This window comes from Choloepus didactylus, chromosome 2 (assembly GCF_015220235.1).
Source record: "Choloepus didactylus isolate mChoDid1 chromosome 2, mChoDid1.pri, whole genome shotgun sequence".
Lineage (NCBI taxonomy): Eukaryota > Metazoa > Chordata > Mammalia > Pilosa > Megalonychidae > Choloepus > Choloepus didactylus.
In genome coordinates, this window is record NC_051308.1 from 26,397,624 (window position 1) to 26,415,582 (window position 17,959).

General features: G+C 38.2%; 1 protein-coding gene across 3 annotated transcripts in view; it reads left to right on the forward strand.

The window, feature by feature from the left end:
- Positions 1-7,302: 7,302 nt before the first annotated feature.
- The window catches only part of KMO (kynurenine 3-monooxygenase), a 91,796-nt gene continuing 81,139 nt past the window's right edge, over positions 7,303-17,959 (forward strand). For all 3 annotated transcript variants that reach the window (XR_005214608.1, XM_037822036.1, XM_037822032.1), the window contains exon 1: positions 7,303-7,557. Coding sequence is in view for 2 of the 3 variants with exons in the window: in XM_037822036.1 (XP_037677964.1) it covers positions 7,483-7,557 (75 nt within the window). In the remaining variant the exon portion in view is untranslated. The remainder of the gene's footprint in view (positions 7,558-17,959) is intronic.

Below are 17,959 nucleotides of genomic sequence, written 5' to 3' on the forward strand. Positions count from 1 at the left end.
AAGACAATCATTCAATCAATCAACAGGGAAGAAAGGAAAAAAGCTATTATGATTGTGGTGAAAAAATACAAGACTCTTCAGACAAATGTTTCAAATTAATAAGAGAGTTTTGCAATGTGGCTGGATACAAACTCAATAAACAAAAATTAATTGTCTTTCTACATGCCATCAACAGCAGAAAATGAAATTAAAGAATAGATACCATTTACAAAAACTTAAAAATGTCAATTACCCAATAATATATCTAACAAAAGAGGGGAAAGTAGAAAACTTTACTGAGCAACCTTGGAAAAGACCTAAACAAATGGAAGATATGCCATGCCTACAGGCTGAAAGATATTCTATGCATGTTATCTCTTTTCAGATTGATCTATAACTTTAAAGCAATCCTAGTCAAATATTCACATGGAGCTGTGTTTTTGTTTTGTTTTGTTTTGTTTTGCTTTTGTTTTTTGATGGAATTGACAGGCTGATCTAAAACTTAGATGGAAATTCAAAGCACCAGAAATAGTCAAGAAATTCTTAAAGGACAAGGCAAGAGGGCCTGCTCAATATATCCAGACACTTTTAAATTATTGCAATAAAGGCTGTGGAACTGGTACTTGGATACTCAAGTGTAGAATAGATGAAATGAAGTAGAATAGCAGCCTGGTAACAGACCCGTACATATATGAACACTTGACCTATAACAAAGACAGCAGTGAGAAAAGAAAGTATTCTCTTTTCCTAAGAATTTTGGGAATTTATTTGAAAAAAAAAAATGAACTTTGGACTTCCATATCACAAAATGCACAAAATTTAACTCCATGTTGATTATAGACCAAAAACAAAAGGAAAAGTATAAACATTTTAGAAGATAACTGTTAGTTTACCAGGACTGCTGTAACAAAGTACCACAGACAAGCTGGCTTAAAGAACAGAAATTTATTATCTCACAATTCTGGAGGCTAAATGTACAAAACCAAGACATCAGCAGGGCCACACTTCCTTCTGGAGTGGAGAAGCTGTTCCATGCCTCTCCCTGGCCTCAGGTGGGCGGCCAGGAATCTGCTCCCGTCACACGGCGCTCTCCCTCTCTCTCTCTCCCTCTCTCTCTTTCGCTCTCTCTCTCTCCCTCTCTCTCTTTCGCTCTCTCTTTCCCTCTCTCCCTCTCCTTCTCTCTCTCTCCCTCTCTCTCTCTCTCTGTCTTACTATGTCCAATTTCTGCTTATAAGGACACCAGTCACATTGGATGAAGGACCCGCCCTAATCCAGTTTAGCTTCATATGAACTAATAACATCTTCACATATCCTACTCATCAGTATGTTCACGTTCACAGGCCTGGGGCTTGGGACTTGAGCATGTCTACTGGGAAGCACAAGTCAACTCAACAATAACAGAATATTTTCAAGACCTCAATATATGAAAAAAGAGTGAAAAAGGGACATGAAAGCACTAACCACAAAGGAAAAGACTGATAAACTTGAGTATGTTAAATTAAAAAGGTCTTTTCTTCAAAAGATACCACTAAAAAAAATGAAAAGCCAAGCTACAGAGTAGAAGAAATTATTTGCAACAAATATAATTATTAAAGCTCAGAGACACGATTTAAAAGATATAAACAACTCAAAAGAAAAATGAGCCCTATACAAAAAAAAACAAATTGTGAATAAACAGGTGAAAAGGTTTTCAACTTCACTGGTAATTAAAGGAATGAAAATTTAAATGACAATGAAATGTAATATACAGCCTTCAGATTGGCAAAAACTAAAAATTTCAACAATACACGTTAGTGGGATGTGGAACAATAGAAACTGTTGTTCCCCATGTCATGTGAAGGTTAGTATGCCACTCTGGTACATACTTCTAGGCAAAATGTGATTTACCTAGGAAAGTTAAAAATATGCATCACCAACATGTAAACCCTAGAGATACTCATACATATGTGTGCTACATGACATATTCAAGAATGGGTCAAAGCAACAGCATTGTTTGTGATAATAAAAACTTGGAAACCCCCAAAGGCACATCAACAAGGCAATGCAATGAAAATGAATTAGCTAGAGCTACATGCAACAACATAGATGGATCTTAAAAAGTGTAATATTGAGAAAAACAAGCAAGTTGCCAGAAAAGAAATTACAAACAGTATGAGTTCATTTTTTAAAAAGTTAAAAAAAGGCAAAACTAAACTATATATTTTAGGGATGCATGAATGAAGGGAAAACAATAAATAAAAACATGGAAGTTATCAAATCAGGATGGCAGGGGAGAAACCAAGAGGGTGGCTAGGTGAGACAGGGCTAAGGAACACCTCCGTGGAAAACACTAGATAAGGACCAGAGAGTGACCCAGAATACCAGTTACAGCGATGAGCCAGCTGGACGAGATCTGCTAGTTCCCAGGGGCTGTATACTTGGTGAAACTGAGAGTCTGCATTCTGAAACGAGTGAATAAGCCGGCTGGAAGCCCCGCAGCCCCTCGGCGATCCAGGGAAGCCAGGGTTTGGCGTCTGGGAAAAAAAAAAAGAGAGAAAAGGGGAAAACCCAGGAGCGGCTGCAGGTGCAAGCGGCTGCAGGTGCGATCATGGGAAACACGTAGTAAAACACAGTAAGAGGGGGCTGGGCCGGCCTCTCAGTGACTGGCCTGGAAGACAGCCCACTGCAGATATCCCCTGGGGCCGGGGGAATGGAGCAGAGAGCCAGAAGCCGAAAGAATCCCCGCAGCTAGCAGCTCGCTCCCGGGAGGGCTGGATAAACCCCTGCCTGGGGCCATGCCCACAGCCCAGAGCCCCGCCAGTTGACCCAGAGCTGGGAAGGAGGAACTGTGCGAGGAGGGGGGGTGTGGAGACGCCCCATTTGGCCATTTTTGCATAAGGCTAAAAGCGAGCCGGCTCCGCCCAGCAGCCCGGGGCTTCCCTTGAGGGACCGCGCACGCTGATGACGCAGCGCGGCATTCTCTCAACAGTGGTCCTGGAGGAGCGCGGCTGGGCAGGGGGACCTGCTCGGAGATCCCAGAGACACTGGGCCAAGTCTGCTGGTTTGTGAGACATGGAGAGAGAGGGACAGAGGCTGGGGCTGAAATGAAATGAAGGCTTGGTCTCTTGTGGCAGCCTTGAATCTCTGGGAACCGGGGGGATTTGAATATTGAAGCTGTCCTTCCTCCCTGACCACCTGTACAAGCGCCCTGCATTCATGGTGGACATCTCGGGCAACACACCCAGGCTGAGTTCTCTGGCTGGACCCCACAAGAATCATTTCCCCACACACCGTGGGGACAAGGTGGAGAACTGACTTGAGAGGTGTAGGTGACTCACAGACGCCATCTGCTGGTTAGTTAGAGAAAGTGTATGTCATCAAACAGTGTTTCTGAAAAATTAGATCGTTTTTTTTTTTTACAAATTGAAAGAACCCTGTCGAGCAGAGCAAATGCCAAGAGGCCAAAAGCAACAGAAAATCTGAATGCATATGATAAAACCAGATGATATGGAGAATCCAACTCCAAACACACAAATCAAGTTATCTGAAGAAACAAAGTTCCTCACAGAATTAATTAAAGAAATACAATTGAGGAACGAAAGCATGGCAAAGGATTTAAAGGACATCAAGAAGACCATGGCCCAGGATATAAGCTACATAAAGAAGACCCTAGAAGAGCATAAAGAAGACATTGCAAGGCTAAATTAAAAAATAGAAGATCTTATGGAAATAAAAGAAACTGTTGGCCAAATTAAAAAGACTCTGGATAATCACAATACAAGGCTAGAGGAAGCTGAACAACATCTCAGTGTCCTAGAAGTCCACAGAACAGAAAATGAAAGGACAAAAGAAAGAATGGAGAAAAAAAATTAAAAAAATCAAAATGGATCTCAGGGAAATGATAGATAAAATAAAACATCCAAACTTAAGATTCATTGGTGTCCCAGAAGGGGAAGAGAAGGGTAAAGGTCTAGAAAGAGTATTCAAAGAAATTGTCAGGGAAAACTTCCCCAACCTTATACACAATATAAATACACAAAGCATAAATGCCCAGTGAACTCCAAACAGAATAAATCCAAATAAACCCACTCTGAGACATATTCTGATCAGACTGTCAAATACTGAAGAGAAGGAGCAAGTTCTGAAAGCAGCAAGAGAAAAGCAATTCACCACATACAAAGGGAACAACATAAGACTAAGTTGTGACTACTCAGTGGCCACCATGGAGGTAAGAAAGCAGTGGCATGACGTATTTAAAATTCTGAGAGAGAAAAATTTCTAACCAAGAATACTTTATCCAGCAAAACTCTCCTTCAAATTCGAGGGAGAGCTTAAATTTTTCACAAACAAATCCTGAGAAACTTTGCCAATAAAAGACCTGCCCTACTTCGGATTCTAAAGGGAACCCTACCAACAGAGAAACAACAGAAAGAAGAAAGAGATATAGAGAATTTTAACAGAAATATATAGTACCTTACATCACAAAGCACCAGGACACTCATTTTTCTCTAGCAATCACAGATCTTTCTCCAGAAGGGACCATAAGCTGGGACATAAAACAAGCCTCAAGAAATTAAAAAAAAAAAAAAAAAAAATTGAATATACTCAGGGCACGTTCTCTGGCCACAGTGGAATACAAATAGAAGTCAATAATTTTTGAACTGTAACTCCACTATTTACTTCCTACATGATATAAATTACACAAACCCTAATGACAAATCAGTGGTTTTGAACTCAATGTAAAATATGTAATTTTAGACAACTATAAAAAGATAGGGGAATGGAGGAGTATAGGAACATAGTTTATGTGTCCTATTGAAGTGGAGGTGGTATCAAAGAAAAACAAGATTGATATGGATTTAAGAGGTTAATTTTAACCCCCACAGCAAACACAAAGAAACTATCAGAGAATGTAACCATAGAGATGAATTGTAGAGTTCGAGTTAAGAGAAATGGGGGAAGGGGCAATGGGAAGCTAAGAAATGAGGGTGGAGTTGCTGTTTGAAGTGAAGGGAAATTTCTAGTAATGGATGGTGGGAAAGAGCATTACAACATTCTAAAAGTGATTAATCCCACTAATGGAAGGCTAGGGAGGGGGTGGAATGGGAAGATTTAGGCTGTATATATGTTCCCACAACTAAAAAAAAAAAAAAAACACAGTCTAAATAGATGATTGAGTGCCAAGGATGAACTTGGATGGAATTAGAGGATAGAAGACAGGTGGCTCAAAGGGACACAGCTGAGACATAAGGTAAAGGAAATATAGAATGTAAGCTTTGTATCATTGTTGAACCTGCTATACTTCTTAGCTGAGCTTAATGGGATTGCATAAAAGAATGTTCTTGTTCATGGGAAGTGTATATGTGAATTATAGTGTATGTTCAAGGATGTATGCAGCTAGCTCTCATATGTTCAGAAGACAGAGCAATAGATGATGGATGATTGATAGGAAGGGAGGGAGGGAAAGAAATAGCGATGTGACAACACGTTAAGGTTGGTGGATTGAGCTATCGGGGGAGGGGGGTCAGGGTATGATGGAATTCTTTGTATGGGGTTAGTATTGTTTTTGCAACTGTTCCTGTAACTTTGAATTTATTTCAAAATAAAATAAAAAAAAATAGATTGGGGTGATGAATGCATAACTATATGATGGTACTGTGAACAGTTGATTGTATGGTATGTTAATATATTTCAACAAAACTGAATTTGATTTTTTTTTTAAAAAAGGTTCCTTTCTATCACTTAGTCTTAAAAAGTGCCAGGCTCAAGGAATGGGTCAGAGAACAATGGGGAGAAGAAGGATAGAAAAAAATTGATCACGATATAAATTACCAGAATGTGTTTTGCAGGAGGGGACTATATGGGTTGAAAAGAGTCAAGATTTCTTAGGAAAATAAAGTTGCGTCTCAAAAGCAAACTTTTCTTTCATTAGTCATTGTTGTAACAGTTTAAATACGTTAGGATTGTGATTTAAACAGATTTTTTTAACAAATGCACCTGAATTTTCATCTGTTCAAATAAATGTTTTTTTTCTTTAAAAAAAGAAAAAAATCAGGATGGCAGTCACCTCTATGAAAGAGGGGTGATGGGCAAGGGACACACGTGGCCTTCCGGGATTCTGTCCTATGTGGTTACATGAGTGCTTGCTTTATAATAATTTATTATACAGGACATTTATTTTACATATTGTATTTTGGGGCTGTATTTCTTAATTTTATAAAGCTTTTTAAAAAGAATAAGGCATTCTATATTAATATTGAAGAATTCTCAAGACATATGCTGTAAGTGAAAAAATGAGGTGCAGAATAGGGTGTAAAATTTGCTACCACTTATATTAGAAAAAGGAAAAGAAAAAGAAAGAAAGAAACATGCAGGCTTGAAGAAGATTAGGGTAGCCGGAAACTAGGACAGTGGTTGTCTCCGTGGAGGAGAAATAGGTGGCCAAGGAACAGGGTTAGAATTTGGCTATTTACTGTTTTCCCTTTTGTGTCTTTTGAATTTCATACCATGTAAATGTATTACCAATTCAAAATAAATGAATACACGTAACAGTTTTCTAGGAACTCTAATTATACTTCTCCACAAGGGGTCACTATTGAATGCTGTTCAACTCTCCTAAGCAGGAAAAACTGCTGAATTCTCCGCTCTCCCACTAGGAAGTGAAAAAGCGTTCTCCATTCATGTTCTTATTTTATTTTATACCGCATCATCTCCCAGAAAGAAATTGCAATTCATGATTCTGCACAAATAATGAACATTTAAAGTGTGGCAAAAGAAGACACAAAAGGAGAAAGATCTATGAAGCCAGGAATGAGTTTACATAAGTGTAATGTTAAACATCTCCCCTAGTGGTATTTCACAAATCAGATTCTAAGATTTCCAGCATCAAATAAATCAAAAAGAGGAAGTAGTCAGTTACATGACTCAAAATGTTGTTCAAGAGAATATTAAGACCAGGCAAAAAAATTTCCCTGGTAGAGTTTGTTAAAGACCACACACAAGGACTCAGGAGGAGAAATTCCTGATTATTTTTAATAACAATAAAAGTTACAATTCTCTGAGCAAAGCTTTATACTCCACGAATGAATTGTAAAATCATGCCAACTTACTTTTTAAGAGAAGTATAAAGTGCTTTGGGGCATCAGATGAGGGAAGTCTCACTCATGGTTAATCATGAATGCAAATGAAACTAAGAATACCCGCTCAGGCTGTAGAAAAAGAAGAAGTTCATAAAACTGTGTTTAAAAATTCCGCATCTTACACATAAGACAGAGTGATGTCTTCACTTAGCCAATTTTTCTTTCTTTCTTCTTCTATTTTTTTTTTTTTAATTGCAGCAAATTCCCTTTTTTCTTAAGCTGAGCCAGTTCTACTTTGGGCTACTAAAGGGTTAAAGTTCAAGGGAAATTAACCAGGACCATACAGCTCCTGGCTCACAGACTCTGAGCTTTGGGCACTATAAAAACAGGGAGAAATCCTTGAGGAGGGTAGACAGTTTCCTAAGTGACAGAAGCAACAACATTTATGAAAAAACCTTCAGCGATTATGGATTCATCTGACCTTCAAAGGAAAAAAATAGCTGTCATTGGCGGTGGCTTGGTAAGAACCTGTTGGGACATATTATTACTGTTAGTGTTATGTTCATTATCATTACTCTTAATGATTATTATTAATCGCTTGAACAAGTTGTTAATCTTGTAACAACTTTTCTGATATTTAAATACACCTATTTTAAGCACAGTATTAGTTTTAATTTATTCTTATCTGGGAAAGATATTTATATCCGTTACATACAAAGGTGTCTGTTTTTCCTTGTCATTTTGGTTTAGCAGTTTTAGATACAGAAAATAAAGGAGGTTGACCTTTATTTTATCCTCAAATTGGCTATGTTTTTAAAAACAGGTATTAGTCTCTACAATTATGTTAGTCCAAATATTTGCCCCACTTTATTTAATAGCTCAGTTATACCGTCTAATAGAATAAAAGGCTCAAGAAACATGAAGTTAATGCAAAATTATCATGTTGATGTTCATAGTTATTTGAGTAATTGGGAATAATACCTATTTGGTCCCCTGACTCATTTGCCTTTTCCAATGGAGCTATGCGCTCGCCTCTCCGGGGGCGGGGGCGATGAGCGCGCTGTCGCCGTCTGAAGGGTTCGCTCCTGTCTTCCGTTGTTCGATGCCAAAGCTAATTCTGTTTGACAGGGAGCTGTCTCAGCTGAACTGTACTTTCCCTCCTTTCAACAGAACCCTTGTTTTGAAATAAAAATTTCCCCCTTAGTCAAAATTTGTTTAGTTTTCACCTTTGATCTAGTTACAGGCTCGAGCTGATGTGCACTCATTCATTCATTCACTCATTCATTTGTTAATTTACTCAACAATTATTTAGAGATCTAATATGTGCCAGTGCTGTAGGCAGTGTAAACATTAATATACCTTATACCACACATGGATTGATACAGTGTATGCTAATTTTGTCTTTGTGCCTTGTCTTTTTCCCATGGAATTATTACAGTTCCTTCAACACTTCTGATTCTAAATTTCAAAATGCTGAGGAATGTTATCACATGCCTCGTTGGTCACTGGATGTGACATATGTTGCCATTTCTTCATGTTGGGCTTCAGTCCTGTTCTTTCTGATGAAAATTTCATGCAAAATAAGAATTCATGTATTCAATGAAATCTTACCGAGAGCCAGCATTGTTGTAAGAACTAGGAATACAGTGGTGAGCATTCCGGGGAGGAGAGAGACAATGAAGAAGACAGCAAATAGATAAGAAAATTTCAGTTAGGAATAAGTACCGTGAAAGGACTGCAAATGGTAATGTTGTGGAGAGTGTCTGGGGGGTTTCCTGATTTAAGAGTGTGGTCAGGGACAGCCTGTCTGAGGAGGGAGCATGTGACTTGAGACCTGAATAATGAGAAGAAAACAGCCATGTGAAGATCTAGGGAAAGAGCATTTCAGGCAGAAGGGGCAGCAAGTAGAGAAGTGCTAAGACAATAATGAGCTTGACATGTTTAAGGATCAGAACAAGAAAGGAGAAGCGGTTGACGAGGCTGGAGAGGCTGACTTGGTCAGATCTTATAGGACCTCAGAGGACAACACAAGGAGATCAGATTTTGTTCTAAGTGCAATGGAAAGTCATCGGAGGATCTCAGGCAGGAAAAGTACTTTGTGCTTGTTTTCTTTTTCTTTTCTTTTTTTTAACTTTTTGTTTTGAAATACTATGAAACTTACAGGAGAGTTTCAGAAATAAAACAAACTTCATACAGAGAACTCCAACACTCCCCATCCTCTCAGATACCCAGATCCACCAATTTTTATAGATTGTATACATCATGACCCTTGAACACTTAGTATTGGCATGCACATTTCCTAGGAACAAGGATATTCACTTAAGTAACTATCTTAAGTATAGTTACCAAGTTCAAGAAGTTTAACCTTCGATATAAAGCTTATAGTCCATACTCCAATTTTTTTCATATGTTCCGATAATATCCCTTTGAACTTTTTCTACTCCCTTGCCAAATCCCATGTGGGACCATGTATTGCATTTAATTGTCATTGCCTCTTTAGTTGCTCTTTCTTTTTTTTTTTTTTTTTTTAATTTGGGAAAGTCTATATAACATAAACTTGCCCATCTCAACTATTCCCAAGCATACTATTCAATGGGATTAATCATATTCACAATATTGTGGTACCCTCACCACCATCCATTGCTAAAACTTTCTCATCTCCCCAAAGAGAAACCCTACACCCCTAAGCATTAACTCCCCATTCCAGTTGCTCCCCTATCCCTGAGAGCCTGTACCGTCATTTCTGTCTCTATAAGCTTGTATATTCCCTGATATTTTCTTTTTAGTTACCATGAGGCTTAAATTTAATATCCTAAATCTATAAAATCTCATTTGCTTAGATAACAACTTAATGTCAATTGTATACACAAACTATGCTCTTATACCCCTCCACCCTCCCATCTTTATTTAGTTCTTGTCACAAATTACATGTGTATATATTATAAGTCCAAACCACTGATTTATCATTACATTTTATGCATTTATCTTTTAGATCCTGTAGGAAGTAAAACGTGGAGTTACAAACCCAGAACACAATAGTACTAGCATCTATATTTACCCATATAATTACCCTCACTGGAGGCCTTTATTTCTTCACGTGGCTTCGGTCAATTGTGTGTTATCCTTTCCTTCCAACCTGCATAACTCTAGCATCTCTTGTAGGTCTAGACCTCATTCCTATTCGGGCCAACGTTTATAAATTAAAAGGTCTCCTCATGAACATGGGCACAGTCATTGCTGGAGGGGTCACATGAGCTGCTGAAATTGGTAAAGAAGAAGAAGAAAACAAAGAAGGAAGAGGAGGAGAAAGAGAGGAGGAGGAGGAGGAGAGGAAGAAGAAGAAAAATAAGGAAAAAAAGAAAATATCTTTCCCAGTCTTTGCAAATTGACCTGTGCCAGTGCTCTCCTTCAGGATGTATCCATACATCAAATTTGGAGAATAGCTCCAGGCCAAAGCATAGCGGCCTCCCTGATCCTTTCTGTGCATGCATCTTGATTTAGGCATGCATATGTGACCCTAGGAACCCCCCTGTTTACATGGTTCCAAATGTCCCCTCTTGCCTAGGAAACTATTTCCTTGCAGTCCCTGGCACTGCCCTGTATGTTCTTTAGCCAGCAATCCATTGCCCCAGGCAGCACAACTTGACTTCACTCCCACAGGATTCTGTAGTAGAGCTTTGTGAAGTGCCTTCTACATAAAGGGCAAGTTCTGTGATAGCAAGTCCCCCAGGTCATCACCAGACAGATTGGATAAGACATACGTAATCCCAGTATGTGTGTGGGCATGACTCTGCTCCCTTTGGCTTCAAGACCTGGGATCTGCACTGAGAGCGTGGACCAGCTCCATGCCAAGCCAGAAAGGGGTGGAAGAGGGACCAACCAGGGCGCCATGAGGTTCTCCTGCTTTTAAGTGGCCTTTTCCCCGATTTTGCACTTGTCCTGTTCTTGTAGTCCCTTCAGTTTTCTGGAGCTTTGAGAAAGGTGTTTCTGCCAGTTCTTACTGATTATTCAAAGTTTCTATGGGCATTGGAGCCCTGAAGCATCTCACTCTACCATCTTGATCCTACATTTTGTTTTTAGAAGATCCTTCAGGCCACTACCTGGAGAATAACTGGGAAGACTGTGAGGAGACAAGATTGACCAGTTAGGAGGCTGTTATGTCTGTTCAAGACTTGGACTAGGGTGGCAGCAGTGAAGAAAAGCATTTGGCTTCAGAATAAATTTTGGATGATGATAGTATTTGCTGATGGATCAAATAGGGTGGAGAAGAAACCTGTCTACTAAGATGGAGACGCCATTTAGTGAGATGGAGAATATTGTGGAAGGGATGTGTTGGGGCCAGGAGTAGAATAAATAATTTTGTTCAAATACATTAAATTTATAACGTCTCTTGGAAATCCAAATGGCGATATCAAATATGTAATTGGATATATGATTTTGAAAGACATAAAAATTGGGGCATCATTCATGTATTTCTCCCTGAATAACACTCATCATCATGTACTCATTCATTATCTGGGCACACAAAAATGTACTAGAAAATGAAGATATAAATTATTACCCAAGTATTAGGAAGCAACTAGGTTGAGAAATGCTCTGTAAAGAAATTCTATCCACTCCATTTCTCAGGCTCACATTTAATTCCTCTTTTCATTTAGGGTGGCCCATTCCTCCACCTATAAGCCAAAATATTTTCCAAATCTGACCATTGCTACCATCATAGTCAAAGCCATCATCATTCCTCACCTACACACCTGCAACAGCCTCCTAAGTAGTCTCCAATCTTCTATTCTTACCCACCTAAAGTCCGTTCTCCACAGAGCAGCCAGAGTCATTCTTTGAAATCTTAAGTTTGACAATACCACTCTCTGCTTAAAACTTTCCAATGTTTACATTAAAAGAGCATAAAATCCAAATTCTTCACCAAAGGCTTTGCAAGAACTGAGGCTCTGTCCACATGCCCGAACTCATCTCTTCCCTGTTTTATATTTTTTGCATTATCAGTATCTGAAATTACACTCTACTTGTAAAGTCACCTGGGGACTTTGTCCTTGCTCTGCTGTAGTGATCTCTCATACTGTGTTAAACCAGTTAATTTCCTTTCTTTGAAGACATGTGGGGTCAAGGGGTCAGGAGGAATCAACAGCTCAGTGAAAGAAATCTTACTGAGAAATAGAGAAACCAAAGGTGTAAACCATGAGCATAAACTGGTGGAAGGTTAAATATTGAAGAATGGGGAAAAAAATGTTAAATTGTGTGCCAAGAAATTTACTCTCACTATTTAGAAAAATCACTGCGTTGACTTAGATACTTTCCTCCTTGTGTGAATCACTGCCTTCCCACCCCTATCCCATCCCTACCAGATTACCTCCCAGAAGCTGGAGGATCTGCTTGTAAAGACCTCTTCCTTCCTGTCATAGTCCGCAGAGCTTCTTTTGCCTTCACTTGCTGTGCTCTATCAAATATATTGATATTAATATTTTATTCCATTTAGAAGGCTTTTAACTTCATGGGTCTAAAGATTGTCTTATATCTGGATTTTGCTCCCTTCCCTTTTATAGTCCTTATCCCAGTGCCTTATACTTTCAAACACACTGAAGTATTTTGTGTGTGTTTGATTTCACAACAAAGTGGTGAATTACTCCCTTAGAAGTTATGGGAAATTAAACGAAAGAACAGTGTTTTTTTTTTCCCCAGAAGGTGTGTCATAAAGAATTTAGTTCTTTGAAAAATTTAGTTCTTGAAAAAGGATTTGAAAAGCAACCTCCACTTTCCAGGCTCGAAGGCATTCTGCAGGTGTAGCCTCTCAATCCTAGTAAGTAAACCAAAGGAACTGATACTCGACTTATCTTTCCTTTGCCATACAAACTGCCTTACTTTGTGTTAGATGAGACATTTCTGTTTTCTTTTACAAAGCAGCAAGTCAGAGAAGTCAAAAGAAAAGTCATCTAAACTATATATGTTTCCATATATATATGGAATATATATAGAGAGAGAAGATATATATGTATAAACAGGGTCCCTTGTTTCAGAAATGCTGCTTCTCATAACTGTTTTCAGTGTTTACCAGTTTGATGGAAATGATCGATGCCAAAGAGTCCTCTTTGGGTCACAGCGGCGGCCACTTAAGCCCTCATTTTGTAGCTGAAGCCAAGAGCCTTAGCTGAGAGGACAATTAAGCACTCCAGGCCTAGCCGTCTGCTGCTGTTGCACTGTGTGCACACTCTCCTAACACACGTGTTGAAGGCATATTTTAGGGTATCGTTGAAACATTTTTTTTGTTTCCCCTGCTGACAAGTAATCCCACTTAAGAGTATTTTGTGATCCATTCTCCAAATGTTTAAAGCAACAAAATTCTCCTCTGAGAGGTATGTGGAGAGGAAAGTCTTTCAAAATATCAGTGTGAGGAGAGCCCTACATTTCATGACCTATTGCTGATGATCATGTCTTGGCCCGTGGTGTTCATGTACAGTTTTTGGTCTCTGTTGATGAAATTGCCTTCGAAGCATTTGAAATGGCCTCTGCGAGCGTTTGTGTTTCACATATATAAACTTTAGACTCGAATATTGCTCTTGATGACAAATTGGCCCCACACTGTGTTTCTGTCCTGCCTTCTTGGAATCTTTCCACTCGTCCTTCGCTCAGCTTAGTGTGATAGAAACAGTATTAAACAGTGAGGAGACTTGCTGTGGGAAGTCAGGAACCAGCTGGAAGCTCAAGAAAGCCTCAATGTCTCTAGTTCTCAGTTTCTTTCTCATGAGTTAAAATGAGATCACTAAACATTTTAACTCTAAAATTCTGCTCTTTTCCATACGTCCTCATTCACAGATTTCTGGCTTTGCTTCCAGCCTTGTCCTTTGTAAAACCATCAAAGTCATACATCACCCAGAATTTTCCCTTTCCTCATAGTAAACATCCTGGGCACATATAAGCTTTCAAATGGATTGAGTTTGCTGTACAGGTTGGTTCAATGCACATCTTTTATTTTGTGCAAATATTAATGAGATAAACTGGGGAAGGGACTTAATTACTATTAGCTGTTATTATTACTACTATTTTATTTTTTTAATTAATCTTAAAATAAACAAAACCCTATTCACTCTACTCTTGTTATCTACTCCATAGGTACTGAGCCTTCTTAAATATCAAAAAACTCTCATTACTGTCCCCATATCTAGTGCCTTCTAAAAACAGAAGTGGAATGGACTTCTTTGTGGCTCTAGAGTCACCCTGAATTTGTTCAATGGCCAAGAACAGGTTTTGCTTTCATTCGATTAGACTTTCTCAACCTCTTTTGTACTTTTGCCTCTGCTCCAATTCCTCTCATCAAACAAGTTTTCTTTCAGCTCTCTTGCTTATGTATCTGTATTTCTCTAACAGCCTTGACTAACAGTTGGAGAATTTTTTACTACCCTAATGGACTGTTGAGGTGCCTCATACATCCTGGACCCCCTATTTATAGAGAATTCATCTCTCAAAGTTTACTCCATGTGCCACCTGGTGAGCATGGTCTGGAACGGAGCCAACAACTTTAGGCAGCTGAGAGCTTTGTTAACTGTTTGCGAATTGTGTGCTTCCCCTGCCTTTGCATTTGTCTATCCTCCCCCAAATATTCCCAGACTGTTTGTTCATACACATCCATCCATCCATCTATTCTTCTATGTATCCACTCAAGAAGAAAAGAACATCCTCATACATTATTAATGGTAATCTAAATTGGTGTTTGGGGAGGGGGGGACAAATTGAAAACATACGTACTGGTAGTCTTAAAAACATGGGGAAATTGCAGAAAGTAGCACCAATTACATCTCCCCTTGAAGTCAGTCTCAACATGGAATTGCATTCAGAGAAACTATTGTTCTTAAACCTAAAAGACATTAAGTCAATTAGAATCTTTAATATGGTCTCTCAAAAACACCAGATTTGGAATATATTCAAAGCCACAAGTAAACCTTCTAAAATTAATCTTGCCCCATTCACCCCCAATCTCTTTCACATTCTCTAAGACTACTCCAAAAGGAAACAAAGGATGACGAAACAAAACTACACTCCAGGCAGTCAACATTTTCTCCCAATGCACTTCAGATAGGCTCTCTTCTTTCTCCCTTCTCTCTGCTTTCTCGTCTCACTATTATTTCTGTTACTTTAGTCCATCCCTGGAAAATGATAATAAAGCTCAAGAACAAAGGGGGCAGATAGAAAGAGGGAGCTGCTGGAGTCTTTCGCTCAGACCAGCCCTTTGGTGGACCATTTCATTACTGTGATTTTATCAAAAGAAATAAGGGTATGCATTACATGAGTGTTTATAGTGCTAAAATATTAAAAATAACTTGAATGTCTAAATATAAAAATGAAGCAGACAATTAAATGTACTGCAATTATTAAAAATTATGATTTAAAATATTTTCTAACATGGAAAGATATTTACAGCATACTGTTCATTTTCTAAAGGAAATTATGAAATAAAATATAAAGCCAGTTCCCATTTTTAAAAGTAATGTCATGTGTTCATATCCACAGAGAAAATGTTAAGACTGGTTCTCCCTGGTGTTAAGTTTATGGGAGATTACTCATTTTTCCTTCACGTTTATCTGTATTTTCTATTTTTTTTTTAAATATAAAACTTTCTGAGTTCTTGCTATGTTCTTACTGTGTATCAGGTATTTTGGTTTGAACTGGAAATGGAAAGATTAATAAAACACAAGCCACACAAACATCATTACTCTCTGGGCATTCGCAGGCTGAGGGAGTGGGAGTCAGACAGGAATGTACATAAATAATTCAATTCATCGTCAGAGACAATGAAACACATATATGCATGTAAACACCCATGGAATTACAGAAGAAAAGGCAAGTAAGTCTTTGGAAGAAGGGAGGGATCAAGAAAAATTTCACTGAAAAATGAGTCTAGAAGGAAGGGTAACAATTTTCCAGATATATAAGGCATGAAAAGATAGTTCAGGCAAAGACATGGATATATTAAAAATGCATGGGATAATCAGGAAATATAACGTAACTATGGTATGCCTAAGAGATAGTCCATGGGAATAGCAAGAGATGAGCTGGAGAAACTGAGGTCACATGTAAGAAGCTTTTATGTCATGTTGAAACTTGATACTTTCTCCTCAAGGCTTGTGAAGGACTTTAAGACAGAAAATAGATCATCTAATTTTTGTTTCGGAAGATACCTAGGGCTAGCACAGTGTATGACTTGACTAGGCAGGAACTAAATGTAGGGAGGGTTATTAAACCACTGCAGCAGTCCAGGTGAAAGATAATGGGGTCCCATGTAAGAAGGGTGGGGGACATGAGTGAGTAGGAGGAAATTGGCTTTGAGAAAGATTCAGGAAGAACAATCAATGGTACTTGTTGACTGATTAAGCATATATTGGTAGGTAGAGAAGGAAGTTAATTTTCTCCTGGTATCCAGTTGGGTGATCTGGTGAGCAGAGATACCATTTGCCAAGATATGGAATACAGAAGGAGGAAGAGCCTCAGGAGTTAGAGATGAGTTCAGGAGAAAGATCTAGGCTGGAGACACAGTCATCAACAAACTCTCCTAAGAGTCCCCATGGACAGTGTGTAGAATTGTTACCTTTACCTTATCAAAGGAGGGAAAATCAAGACCAAGTCCAGAATGCTACATATCAGAGAGTTTAGGGTAAGGTTTAAATAATAAAACTATATTTGTCATAACTTATTTGATTCTAGCAGATTACAATAGCATAATTTGTATTTTAAAATTGTATTATAAATAATAATATATTTAGATAAAAATATAAAGACATGTATTTATGTGCTTTTTTCATTGTAAGCACAGTTAACAGTTTCCTCTCATTACAACAACATCAATATGTCCAAATATTAAATTCTTGAGAGACCAAAGCAAAGTACCATGACCAAGTACAGATTTCAATAGGTATATACAAGCTTTTAAAGAGTCTGTTTGGTGACAAACTAAGAAACACCTGGGATTCTTAGGGACAGTTTCATATGCTTCATTAAGACACAAATAGTTGACATGTGTTTAATATTCTATTATCAGATTCATTTCAAACACATTACCAAAAAAGTCATAAATGCATAAAAATTTTATAATCATGAACCTCATTCTTATTGGGGCCAAAATTTATAAATTAAAAGGTCTTCTTTTGAACACTGGACACAGTCATTGCTGGAAGGGTCATGTGAGCCAGATGAACTTGGTGAATCGTATTACATTAAACCACAACAGACGAACACATGAGAAGCATAAGTAGCATTTATAAAGAGAAATTCCCAAATAATGTTTATAGTTGGAAGCTTAGTCACTGATACAACAAACTAGGATGGGATCAAAACACATGAAGGTGCAAAGAAGGAAGTAAGAGGAGACAGAAAAGGGAAGCGGAAATATAGGAGAAATGTAAACTGGATAAATCCATAATGATGTAACCAAGGAATGCCCTCAGAGCTCTGCTTTTGCACAGGCTAGACAGGTTGTTAACAAAACTTTTAATTTACAAGTTGTTTTATGATCGAAACTGTGTGCTGTATTGTGGATTTTTGGTGATTCAAAACAAAATATGGAAACTTCTCATAATTGTTCATATCCTCAATGAAAACTGTCCTATCTCAATCAAGGTTAATGTCAGAACTAGCTTAATGAAAACTGTTTTGTTTCTTCCAGATATCTAACTCTGTCCAATTTCTTCTCTTCTCTCAACCAACCTCCTTCCTTATTTTTGCTCAGAAACCCAGCTGTGCCTTAACTGCGAGTTCGTGGTATGCTTAAAACGGTTTACACGCCACATTTTCCTTTCCATTTATGTCTTTATAGCTAACTGGTCTTTTTAGAAAGTAACAGCGTTAAAACTAAAGAGGGAATTGACAGTTACTCTGAATTAAGTACTTTTTACAGAAAGTGAGAAGCGGGAATAAGA